The sequence below is a fragment of the Apiospora aurea genome (assembly GCF_038362705.1).
Source record: "Apiospora aurea strain CBS 24483 chromosome Unknown utg000009l_segment0_segment0, whole genome shotgun sequence".
NCBI lineage: Eukaryota > Fungi > Ascomycota > Sordariomycetes > Amphisphaeriales > Apiosporaceae > Apiospora > Apiospora aurea.
Genome location: NW_027117396.1, coordinates 77,479 through 90,980, shown reverse-complemented (window position 1 = coordinate 90,980; position 13,502 = coordinate 77,479). Strand labels below are relative to the sequence as shown.

At 42.5% G+C, this 13,502-nt stretch overlaps 2 protein-coding genes across 2 annotated transcripts; both read right to left on the bottom strand.

Annotated features, from left to right (window-relative positions):
- Positions 1–2,320: 2,320 nt before the first annotated feature.
- On the bottom strand, positions 2,321–3,493 carry PG986_013134 (uncharacterized protein; the record flags this gene model as incomplete). Its single annotated transcript, XM_066849356.1, has 1 exon — positions 2,321–3,493. The coding sequence occupies one exon, from the start codon at positions 3,491–3,493 to the stop codon at positions 2,321–2,323; it is 1,173 nt and encodes a 390-aa protein (XP_066693499.1).
- Positions 3,494–3,980: 487 nt separating this feature from the next.
- On the bottom strand, positions 3,981–4,323 carry PG986_013133 (uncharacterized protein; the record flags this gene model as incomplete). The annotated part of the gene is made up of 2 exons (XM_066849355.1): positions 3,981–4,061; positions 4,147–4,323. The coding sequence occupies 2 exons, from the start codon at positions 4,321–4,323 to the stop codon at positions 3,981–3,983; spliced, it is 258 nt and encodes an 85-aa protein (XP_066693498.1).
- Positions 4,324–13,502: the final 9,179 nt, after the last annotated feature.

Genomic DNA, 13,502 nt, shown 5'->3' with positions numbered 1-13,502 from the left:
GGTTAATTCAGGCCTTGCGATCTGTAGTGTTGTAATAGAGAGCGTATGGGGTTTTCCAACTCGGATGTGCCTGGTTGCTGCAACGGCCCCCTATTCCGTGTCGCGAAGCAGCTACGGTCTATGTCGTGCGCAGATTCGGACTCGTGTCGTCGCCCTGGTGAGCGCGTTTGTAGGGAAAGCAGCTGCCAGATAGGGCCGGGCCACACAGCTAATAACACTGGATGATATGATGCTCCAACCACTCTCGAATCATATGGTCGCTCAGCGGGAAACCGAAAGTTTTCGGATATAGAGGATTCGAAGAGAAGCTTTGGAGCTTTCGGAAGGGAATCGGTGGGACACAAGGAATTGAGTAAGTAGACTCGACGCTCGCAGGCCTGCTATGGTGGAAATTGCAAGAATTAATGGTAGAAGACTAAAAACGACATGGTGATAGGAAAACGACAAGGGACGGATAGGGAGAAAAAGAAAACATGTCATACTGGACGTGACACCAAGACAAGTCCGAATTCATGGCAATTGTTCCTTGGGAAAGACCAAATGGATCATGGTCCCACGAAATGCGACCAGAGCGGGAGGACAGGGGTCAAGGGGCCGTGAAAGTAGGAGCCTGCACTGACTACGGACTGCATCAACCGGATATTGAAGGCGGGACAGTAGGGTACAGTGTGCCGCACACCGTACGTGCTTCGGCTTGTACCTAACAAACATCATCCAACAATCGATAATTATTGCACCTCCTCCAGCCTCCCCGTCCTGGCCAGTTGGACTTCTGGTTGGAGGTACGGAGCAGGTTAGGTTAGGTTAGGTTTGTTTGTTACGTGGAGGGTACCTAATGTGCTCTCGCCTCTACTCTGCCTCACCTGACCCTGACCCTGACTCTCCCCTTCCTCGTCCATCAATACCAGACAGACGTATGTATGATATGTATGTAATATGCTTGAACATTACATCGAACGTGCGGCCGATGATATCGAGAAACATTCGCGGGGAGGATGACTGCAGATGCAACTAACTGCCTCACATAGATTGCCTACCTACTGACCGATGCGACTGCAATAAAAGCCTGCCCCAGACCCAGGACAACGTCTGGATAAGATTATTACTTGCCAATACGACTATTGGACGTCGATATATGCGCGCAACCCCGTACCAATCTGACATAATAAATGAGGTAAGTACGCCGGGTGCTGATCCTCAGGCGTTTGTTTTTTTCTCGCAAATTGCGGGTGGTTGGCCTGGGTCGTTACGCTACGCAGCTGCACTGTACAGACTAGCCGATTGAACCTGGCAACTAAACAGTAGCCCTGGAGCTATGCAGCTTAGTGGATGTCGACCTAGCTTCCATAGGCGCCTCAGAAGGAAAATATCCTTTCGCGAGCTCGGATGGCTGGCAACGACGAACACCGGCAATCTCGTAGTGTTTGACGGTTTGGGTGGTATTGTGATTTTTCCATCTCAACCTACCTCCTCCAGCCTGGTTTCCCGGGCCGCAAAGTAGGTGAGGTGATATACATCCTACTATTAAAGTACATAGGTAGGTATGCAACCGAAACAGCGGCAGTGGTGAGGACTTCTTCCTTGATTGACGGTATCGAAAAAGTGAGACAAGACAGACGGCGTGACAAGCTGCTACATAGCTGCCTCCTGCCCGCGTAATGAGCGTGTGCCGTACCGAACGTTCCTGGACGCTCGAAACATGTACCTACCAGGACTCCAGGAGGCTTGCTGAGCCAAAATGAATGAATGGACCGTTGCGCCAGGTGGGACAGCCGGGAAGTTCCAAGGGTCTGTGCATCTCATAACTTTCTCGACTCTTTAATCAGTCCGTCACCTCATCTCTCTTCTCAAGCCCCCTGCACTGCCAGACTGCACCGCGTTTGATGTTTGGTTTTGCCCAGAATACCCCCTTTTCACTTCTTCTACAATCATTCTCCTGCCCTTTTCTCGAAAGCTTCTGAACCCAAATCTCACCCCTGAGTCATGAGCGCCGGCATAGGCACTGGGAACTAGGACGGATGCGGTAGGTTGTCATGAAGATTGAATAAGGAGTTGTGGGTCGTGAGGCACAAGCCGAGTACTTGTAGATATATCGGGGGTTTTACATAACGTCATGTTCCGGCGACGCACCCGCTGGAACAATGTCCTCACGAATGGGTCGACAGGCCGGTACAAGGCGTGTGTTGCGCATCGAAGCGGATGACGACACGCTGCCCTGCCCTGAACAGCCGCGTAGAACTTTGCTGAAACAGCTCAACTAGTGGTAGTTACCTATGTAACAGGCAGCCCTCATTGGGGCGGCGGCGGCCCACGGCCAATGCTACGTAGTCGAAGCTTGACCCTTTTCTTTGCCTTTTCTCGTCCTCGTCGGCTCCGTACCAACAGAAACAGGCACGCCAGAGAAGACGACCAGCCACAGCGTCTTCGCACTCCAGTCGAGCGTGATGATGCTCTCCGCGGCGCTGACCTCCACGTCCGCGATCCACTCCTCCAGGGCCGACATCTGCCCCTGGGCGCCGCCCTTCCTGTGCTCGCGGGCGAGGTCCGCCATGCGGCCGTGGCTGAGGCCGACCGCCTCGGCCAGCTCCTCCGAGTCCAACAGGCGCGCGTCGAGCCCGCGGCCGTGGAACCACTTGCCGTTGGCCGCCGCCACGTAGGCCGCCGCCCGCTCGCGCGGCGTCTTGGGCTTCGCGGCGACGCTGCCCAGCATGGCGAACGGCAGAGCGGTGGCCGCCCCCACGATGCGCAGCGCCGTCCCGACCGGCAGCGCGATGGAGCCGCCGAGGGCGCCCATGCCTGCCGCGACGTAGTTGCCCTTCTTGGCCTGGTCGCTGACGTCGCGGCGGATCTGCTTGGCCTGCGCCACGGTTTCCTTGCTGTACCGCTTCGGCAGGTCACTGATCCTGCGTCCCATGTCCGCGGCATGCTGGATAGCCTGGTCACCCACCTTGGCTGTCAGGAAAGCGTTGGTGGTTTTCACAAAGGACGCCCACGTGCTGTTAGGAATCGCATAGCTCGAAAGCGACGGTGGGTATGCCTGTAGAAAAGGGGCTGCTTTATCCGAAGAAGATTGCGGTATGGCGATGGGTCGCTGGCCGCCTGAGAGGGTTGGTGGACTGTACGACGGTGGTAATGTGTCGCTCCTGGGGAAATTGAAAGGTTCCGATGGTGTAGGGCCTTGGGCACCACCATGCGACGCCGGCACCGTCGAACCATGGAGTTCCGCGGCACCTGAAGAAGAAGCTTGGGCGGATGAGGATGCACGAACTTGGTCGTCGTTGTATGCAGGCAGTTCTGCTGCCCCTGAAAAGGCCTGAGCGTATGAGGGTGCACGATCGCTATATGCAGGAAGTTCTGCTGCCCCCGCAGAGACCTGGGCAGAAGAAGAGACGCGAGCTCGGTCGCTTACCGATGAAGGCCCGGCGACGGCCTCGTAGACTGGCAAGGCTTCCTCGGCGGTCTCCGCTTTCGAATTTGTACCGGATGATGCCATTGGAAATACGGAGCAGGATAGCGAAGTTAATCAATACGAAACTGTAAGTTTAAGCTTCAGATATGTCGGGCAGAAGACAGGATATAAGCTCTACTCTTACCGGCATGGAATTTCCCCCTTTGCTTCCCTCCGTACTTACGTAGGCGGGCGGCGTAGCAGGCAATGCTTGGTGGCTGAGCCGAGCTGAGCATCGTCCCGTTAGTGTCATTTCACGGAGGGCCTAACTGGGCCGCAAGGGTGGCTTTGCTTACAACAAGTAGGCGTACCTATCACAATAAGCCTAGCCTAGTGAGTATTGTACACGTCCTAGTCATCAAGTAGAGAGTATGGTGGATAGATTCCCTCGACCCTTTGATAGTGCGACACAGTAAGCAACTGACATCAGACCCCGGTTTTATTCAATCTTCCATTTGATACAGGGGAGCAAAGGCTGCTTCCCAATAATATACAAGTGCACATCAAGAACTTGAAACCTCTTCCTAGATAATCAATGTGTTCCTGGCATCATTTTGTCAATGGCCCTCTTGATCTTGGACCCGGACTTGGTAGCACTGGTCTGAGACGATTCCTGTTGGTTCGTCGTTAGCCCTCCGCACTGGGCCGGCCACTTTCCAGCCTTGTCGGGATATCAAGGCCGTCCGAGAAGGACTTACTGATGCGCGTCTCTCTACGCCCTGCATGAACTCTCGGTCAGCATCAATGGCCTCGTCAGGCAGGCCAAGTTTCGCAGCCGCGTCACGTTCGTGCTGCTCCTGTTCGAAGTGATGCATCCCGTCGTGGGCGGCCTTGATGGCGGGGTCGGGGAGACCGTGGCTCTCTGGAGACGACATGGTCAATGGTGCTGCAAGTTTTCTTACTGGTAGAAGGAGTTCTCTGATTTGGGAAAAGTGGTATATCACTTAAGAGAAGAACAGTCACAAAGAGTGCGGAGCTCGGCAGCGTACTTCACGCGACTATATATTCCAACGAGACTCCTTCTTGGTAGGACCTGTTCGGCCGTTTCCATAGTTCTCCTACGTCAACTTAATTTGGATTTGCATCGTGAGTAGTGGTATCGCCCGTGGTCTGATGTTCCAATTCGTCGATGGGGTGAGCCAACTGCTCATCCAGACGTCATGCGGTGTTGATCCCGTTGGAGTCTTGGAGAAGGTCAGAGGAGACCGAGTGTGAAGAGAGGATCGCTCGAACCCAGGCCAACAATAGCCTAGAGCTGTACCACCTGACTGCTTACCAACCGGTGTTACAGCTCATGTCTCTGCAATATTCATTGGTACGCTGGGCGCAATCACCTCATCAAGACGTGAAGGGGGTGACATGAAGGTTCCAGCCATTTTAATGCCGTGATGGCAGGTTGCCCGATTACCTAGCCAAGTCCGTAGTAGATATACCGATACTACGTAGGTAGCGATGTATAAAACGCGTATACATGTGCGTTTTATATTAATCGCGGTAAACCCCGGAATATTGCGTTACGTTATATAAATAGGTGTTTTTTATGTATATTTAAATAGTGTAACGTAAAGCCGGTCGGTTAATGCGTTGATTTTATTATATAATAACGTTCGAGATGCCGTTTTATTATAAGCCGATGTCCTTTAGTTTTTTCTTTCTCTTTTTTTACTTACTTGCTCGATAGGAGGCTGTAAAAACTTGAAAACCTGGGGTTAGTTTAACGTTTTATCGAAAGGGACGGCGTATACGAGAGGTGTTAAAGTAGAGTGTAAATATTGCAAGTATCGTTTATATACCGCATTTAAATCGTCACGGATAAGGTTTCACTTAGAAAAATATATTAAGTATTTATATACGTAATATAACGGTGTTATTCGTAATATTTTTAATAATAATAATAATAATAATAGTAATAAAGTTAATAAACTTATACCCCGGGAATTAATAACGGCCCTATAAAAAATACTCGTAAACGCTATCCTCGAAAATAGTTAGTTTTTTAATAACTTATATAGTAAAGTAAGTAATTAAATCTATAATAATACATTTAATATAAAAAAATACCTAATAAACGCTTAATCGGCGGTATATACTTAACGGACCTATATAATATAATTAAAAAAAATTATAAATATTATTTATTAATTATATTATATTAACGTTACTATTACGACCTAGCCCGATCTCGCGGCTTAGACCTACCTTACGGAACGGCACTATAATGCCCCGCGGCGCTTACTAATTCGACCAAGCCTAACAGTCACTTCGGACTTACCAGGATTAGTATTATAAGCAATAATCAGCTAAGGCACCTACTGCGATACTAAATTTAAAGGTAGGAAGGATGGATACGTACGATCGTATCAAAAGACCGCGACGGACAGCTGCATCACGTGACCAGCTTACTGGATCACCGGCTCAGTCAGGAATAATCCACTGAGCCAGTAAGCTTATAGCTTAAAAGATTACTAACGAGGAAGAAAGCGAGCTATTAAGCTAGGCAATCGGTAAAGAAGAGATTAGATATATAATAATAAACCTTTCTTATATGTTTCATATAAACACTCTTTATTTTAGCGATTAATCTAAGTATTAGTTTAATATATTAGTAAGGCACTTTACCTTAATAAACCTATTACACCTTTAATTAAGTTTTATAATTAGTTTCGAGATATTACCTATTATATTAAACGGACGCACTCGTCTACACGTTTAAGTACTCTCTCGTTTTAATTAATATAAACCCCAGCACGTCTACGAGGTTTCTTTTAAACCCTAATAGCCGTTCGTTATATTTTAATCGCTTTTATTTTTACGAATTATTATTTAAACTTTTAAACAATATCTTTACAAGAATATTATAGCACCTTAAAATCCTAATAATAACGGAACCCTTAGTCAAGGCGGAATAAGTAACCTAACCGGAAGACTTAACGTTCTTAGGTTAATCCAGCAATTTTAAAACCGGATTAAAAAGCTTACTACCGATAACAAGCAACTTACAGATTAAGTTGCGTCTCTTCCTATCGAAAGACACCGACGCCCTAAGCACAAGCTAACACCTCCCCAAACCTACGATAGGAAAAAAAAGACCGTCCACGGATTTCTAACCTAAATAAAAGCGTACCTACGATTTTACGCCGAGGAATTCGAATCCGAATCCGACCGAATTTTATACGCCGCTAATTACCTTAAAAAAAACGCCCTTATATAATTTAAACCTATTATGCGAGACTTCCTCGATAACCCCTTTAAAGAGAAATAAAACGACACCACGCGCACCATCTTTTATTATTACACTAGTTTCGAAGAAAAGCTCAAGGCTACCTTCAGGAATCTTAATAAAGCTCGGACTGCCGAAAAACAACTTATACAGTTTAAACAGAAAAGATCGGCTTTAGCCTACGCTATTAAATTTAAATAGATCTCTTTATAAACTAAATAGCATAATAACGATACCTTAATAATACTCTTTTACGCCGGATTACGAAAAAACGTAAAGGACGAAGTTAATCGAGAAAACCGTCCCGATAATTTCGATAAGTACGTAAAAAAAGTGGTTAAAATCGATAATCGTTTATATAAACAACGCCTCGAAAAATTAAGCGGCCGCGCTTCGCGACCAAATAATAAACCTCGGGCTAATAACGAACGACCTATCCAGCGTACTTAAAAAAAAATATCCTACGGATCGCATAATAAACCTATAAACCTCGACGTTACCTAACGAAATGGTAAGAACGAGCGTAAAAAAAACGTCACTTACTATAATTACGGAAAAAACGGGCACTTCGCTTAGAACTATAAAAGTTCTAAAAAGACGTTCCAACGCGTCCCCAACGAACGACAGGTTAACGCCACCAGTATAAAAAAACCTAGCAATTATTAAAAAAAATAACGCCCACAGTACGCTTAACGTATCACACGGTAGCCTATCCTAAACAACCTATTATAACGATAGGTGTTCCACCCACCTAGCAAATAAAGAAAAAACTAACTAGTTCCTTAAAGCACTTAGGAAACACGCGACGATTTAAACTGTCGCCATACTCCGGCGAACCAGCGTTAACGATAATAACGATTCGGACAGCACTATCAAATCGATTACACCTAATAAAAAACGGGTTGCACGAAAACGACGATATTAACCCGAGGAAATCGGTCGGTTACTAATTACCGAAATAATACCCGCGGTAGCCTAGTAATCCCGATAATTTTATAAAAATAAATGAATAACTATCCCTAGAATCTCTATACTTATAAGCCAATAAAGTATAAAGAATTTACTTAACACCTTATTTCGAAACATAGAAAACAACTATTAAGTAAGCGACGACGTAAAAATTAACCCTATAAACACCGAGCACTACCTTTTATTATAGACCTCGTGCATCCACGACGCCTATATTAAACACCTAAGCGATAAAATAACGCACCATTAATTTCCGCGACGAATCGGCCGAAACCCTATATTTATAATATACTATTACTACGATATTATACGCGTTAAAACTATATATCCCGCCGCACGGGCTCCTTATTTATTAATAAAAGAGAACCCCGAATAACTATATAAATATTTAAACGGAAAAATTAATTAACTAAAATATTAAACGGACGAATATCTTCTCTATACACCGAAAAAAGCCAGGATATACCGACTACTTAAAACTAGCACTACCGCCTAAAACCTATCGCAAATAATAAAAAGAACCATCGTATTAACCACAGTATAAGTATATCGAACTACACAGCCCCTACTAAAATAGGAGGATATCACTAAAATTTAAACAATAGTTACTACGAAAAGAACTATTGTCGCAATACCCCTTAATAATAAATAGCTACTTAATAAGAATAATACATTACGAACAGTATAATAGCACAATAATTATAACTAAAAATTCTAAAAGTTTAAATACGAGCCTAAAAAAAATCGATATACCCTACGAAAACCTACGACACCGGTCGAGAAACGGATTCCGCCGATTATAAAGGAATAATATCTAACGGGATAAAACAGGTCCCTATACCTTACAACGGGTAAACGAAACATTTACGAACACATTATAATAATAGTAAACATTAAAAAGGTTACTATTAAAGCGTTACTCGATAACGGAACGTAAAAAAACTATATCTCACTACGAATCGTTAATAGCTTAAAATTAAACTAGTAAAAAAAAAACGCCCCATACCGACTTAAAACTATTAATAAAAAACTTATAACCTACGAAAATAAAGAAATACGAAAGGAAGTCGCGAACCTTTCGGTTAACATCGGAAAACGTTATAAACGAATCACGTGTAACATTACGGAAATATTAGGGTATAATATAATATTAAGGATACCCTAGTTACGGGTAAATAATCCCAGAGTTAATTAAAGAATAGGCTAACTTTAGTAGGATACACTAAGAAGAGGTTTAACCGCTAGGCAGCGTTTTAAAAGAGAACCCCCAAGTAAGCTTAAAATACTTCGAGCATATATTATTATTAAGGAACCTAAGCCGAACGTTATAACAATTATACTAGAGAAGTACCGGTAATTTAAAAACTTTTTTAATAAAAAGTTAAAAACGGGTTTACCGTTTTACATACGGTAGGATTATAAAATACCCCTTAAAAAAAAGAAAGAACTATAATTTATATCGATATATAAACTTAATTAAAAATATAAGTAAATATTTAAGGAATACATTACCGAAAACCTCGAAAAAAGCGTAATACGATTATTTACCTCGTTAATAAAATACCCTATTCTATTCGTCTTTAAAAAAAGTAAGAATAAAACGAAAAAATAAAGGTTATACGTCGACTATCGGAAACTTAACGAAATTACTATTAAGAACCGATACCCACTCCTTTTAATTAGCGACCTACGTAATAAACTCTATAAGGCAGTCATTTTCACAGTACTCGACCTTTTTAACGCGTATAACCTGATTCGTATTAAAAGAGGAAAAAAGTGGAAAACAGTATTTCGAACTAAGTATAAATATTTTAAGTATTAAGTTATACTTTTTAAACTTATTAACGCGCCTACAAGTTTTCAAAGCATAATTAACTATATTTTACGAAAATACCTCGATAAGTTCGTAGTAGTCTACTTAAACGATATCCTTATTTACTCGGAGAGTAAAGAACAGCACAAAGAACACGTTAAGATAATACTTTAAAAATTATAAAATACGGGACTTCTAGTTAACCTAAAAAAAGTAAGTTTCACAAAAAATTAGTCATTTTTATAGGATACGTAGTATCCCTAGGAAAAATCCGGATAGAACCCTTTAAAATATTAGTAGTATAAGAATAGCTTAAACTTATAAACGCTACAGAAATTAAATCCTTCTTAGGACTAATTAACTATTACCAGATCTTTATCCCCGGGTTTAATAAAATAGCGACATCTCTTACGCACCTAACACGAAAGAACGAGCTATTCCAATAAACCGACAAGAAAAATCGGCTTTCTAAGCTATTAAGGATAAGATCCTTAGCAAACCAGTATTTCGCGTGGCAAATCTTAATAAACCTTTCAAAATAGAAACCGACGCATTAAATTATGCGATCAAAAAATAATTAAATTAACGGAACGATAGCGAGAAATTACACCCCGTCGTATTTTTCTCGAAAAAACTAAATAAACTAAAGCTTAATTATTAGATCTATAATAAAAAGTTAATAGCCATTATTAAAACATTTAAAAAATGGAGATATTATTTAAGTAATATAAAAGAACTAGTAAAAGTTTATATAGATTATAAAAACCTTACTATGTTCACTACTAGTAAAAAGTTAAATAAACGATAAGTGCGATAATTAGAATTTTTGTTAAAATTTAACTTCGTTATTATTTATCGTAAAGGTAGTGATAACGGCAAGGCCGACGCCCTAAACCAAAGGTTAGACCATTAATAGGATATACTACCCGAAACACGCACGATTTTTACACACAATAAGGATAGAAACCTAATACTATTATAATATATTTAAACTACCTATAAAATATAATTCTACGAGAAATAAACCAAAAAGTTTAAAGAATATACTCTAGGAGTAATCGATTTTATAAATTGGGCTAAAGATAAACTCGATATTCGGGATAAACTCTTATACCGCTACGATAAAATTAACATCCCTAAATAGTATTAAAACGAATTTATTAAGGAATTTTACGCATACCCGGCCTACGGACACTAAAGAATCTTTAAAACCTAAAAAAGGATTACCAGGCAATTTAATTACGAAAACTTTAAAAATAAAGTCGTATAGGTTATTAACGACTATAACCTTTATAATAAAATTAAAACCGCACGCTACTAGCTATATAGAGAACTATAACTTATACCACTACTAAACAGAGTTTAAAAAACGATCGTACTAGATTTTATTATTAAACTATTATTATTCAAGGAATTATTAATTAAAGTTAAATACGATAATATACTAATCATTACTAATAAACTTATAAAGTATAACGTGGTTTACCACTACGCGACGCATATCACTTGGCGACGCACCTCAATTCAATTCCAATACAATTAAACTTCAACGCGTAATACCTCCACAACCATAATGCCTAATCAATCCCAAGAAGATCGGATAGTTTTAGCAATTCAAGCGACACGAAACGGACCGAATCAAATAAGCCAAAGAGCAGCAGCAAAAGCTTACAACATACCCGAATCAACTTTACGCCATCGAATCCACGGCCGAACTTCAGAACGCGAAATCCGACCGAAACGACGTAAAATAAATCCAACTGAAGAGGAGGTACTTCGCAAGCATATAATTGATCTGGATATCCGAGGGATGCCTCCCGATCTCGCTGGTGTAGAAGATATGGCTAATCTCCTTACCGCGTCGCGCGGCGGCGACCGCGTCGGCAAGCACTGGGTCAGGCGCTTTATCGACCGCAACCCGGACCTGAAGACCAAAATGAATCGTCGGTACGATTACCAGAGGGCTCTTTGCGAGGATTCTAAAGTTATTTCTGCCTGGTTTGCGCTGGTCGCGAATATAAAGGCGAAATACGGGATCGTCGACGAAGACATCTGGAATTTCGACGAGACCGGCTTCATGATGGGCATGATCGGGTCAACACTCGTCGTAACACGCGCCGAGCGGCGTGGAAAGGCGAAGTCGGTCCAGCCTGGTAATCGGGAATGGTCAACGGCGATTGAATGCATTAATTCGCAGGGCTGGTGCATTCCGCCGTTCTTGATCGTTCAAGGCCAATATCACCTCGCGAACTGGTCCCGCGAAACCGATTTACCGGGCGACTGGGTGATCAAGCCGACTTCCAATGGCTGGACCAACAACGAGACAGGCCTAGACTGGATCAAACACTTCGATAAACATACCAGATCGCAGACGAAGGGTCGCTACCGCCTCCTGATTCTCGACGGCCACGAGAGCCACATTTCGGCCGAATTCGAGGCATACTGCCAGGACAACGATATTATCACTATTAGTATGCCTCCCCATTCATCGCACTTGCTCCAACCTCTCGATATAGCACTTTATTCGCCTTTAAAACGTGCTTATTCGAAAGAAATCGAGCTATTTATCAAGGCTTCTATAAACCATATTACCAAGCTCGAGTTCTTTATCGCCTTTAAAGCCGCGCATTTTACTGTTTTTACGGAAGCCAACATCAAATCTGGATTCAGCGCATCTGGTTTAGTACCTCATAACCCTGACGAGGTAATTAGCAAGCTGAATGTGCGTCTCCGGACGCCTACACCTAACCCATCCCGTCCAGGGACGGCCAGTACCTACGACCCTCAAACGCCGTCCAACCCCCAACAAACAACTAAGCACTCTACTTATATCAAAAAGAGGGTGTCTACCCATCAAGGAAGCTCTCCGACGCCGATTTTAGATGCGGTAGACCAGATGGCGAAGGGTATGACCAAAATGGCCCATGAAATGACCCTTATGCGCGATAGGATGCATATGCTGGAGGAGGCTAATTTGGCACTTTCTAAGCGCCGGAGAGCCAAAAAGTCGCGAGTCCAGCTTGGAGGAGCCCTTACTATTGAGGAATCTCAGCAGCTACAGGACGAGAAGGCAAAAGGGAAGCGTTCAGCGCCCGATGAAGGTGAAAATGGGGGTTCGTCGAAGCGGAGGGCGACCGGTGGAAGGCGCTGTGGTGTTTGCGGCGAGACAGGTCATAATGCGCGAACATGTGAAAAGGATATAGAATCAAGCGAGGAATCGGATAGCGAGTAGTTTTAATTGATTTTAAGCGTTGTGGTTGAATTAATTTATGTAAAAGGGTCGAGAAGTGGAAAAGGTGCGTCGCCAAGTGATATGCGTCGCGTAGTGGTAAACCACGTTACCTATTTTATACCGTATAAAAAAGCTAGTAACACGAACGACTTAGCGTATACCTTCTTTAAAACCATTGTTAGTTAATATAGATTACCGGAAACGATTATTTCCGACCGAGACAAGTTATTTACCGCTAAATTCTAGAAATCTCTCATGGCATAACTTAGAGTTAAACATAAAGCTGTCCACAGCCTACCACCCGCAGACCGACGGATAAACCGAGCGTATAAACTAGACGCTTAAATAATATCTACGATACTACGTTAACTATAAATAAAATAATTAAATATAACTATTACTTATAGCACAGTTCGCGTATAATAGTGTAAATAACGGAACTACGCACATATTACCCTTTAAAACGAACTACGGGTTCGATCCCGACATTATTCGAACACCGTTAAAAGGAGAGTTAGCACCGATAGCGACTATTTAAATCGAAAAACTAAAAAAATTTTAAATATCGTTGTAGGAAGACTTTATCTTTTTCAGGATTAAATAAAGAAATACGCCGATAAGAAAAAGATAGAGAGACTTATTTTAAAAAAGGGAGGAAAAGTTTACCTTTTACGGCGAAATATTAAAACTAAACGACTTAGTAATAAATTAAACTTTAAAAAAATTAGACCGTTTAAAATTGTAAAAGTTATTTTAAAAACTAACTATCGATTATCGCTACCTAAAATAATACGGATACACCTTATTTTTTATATCGCGT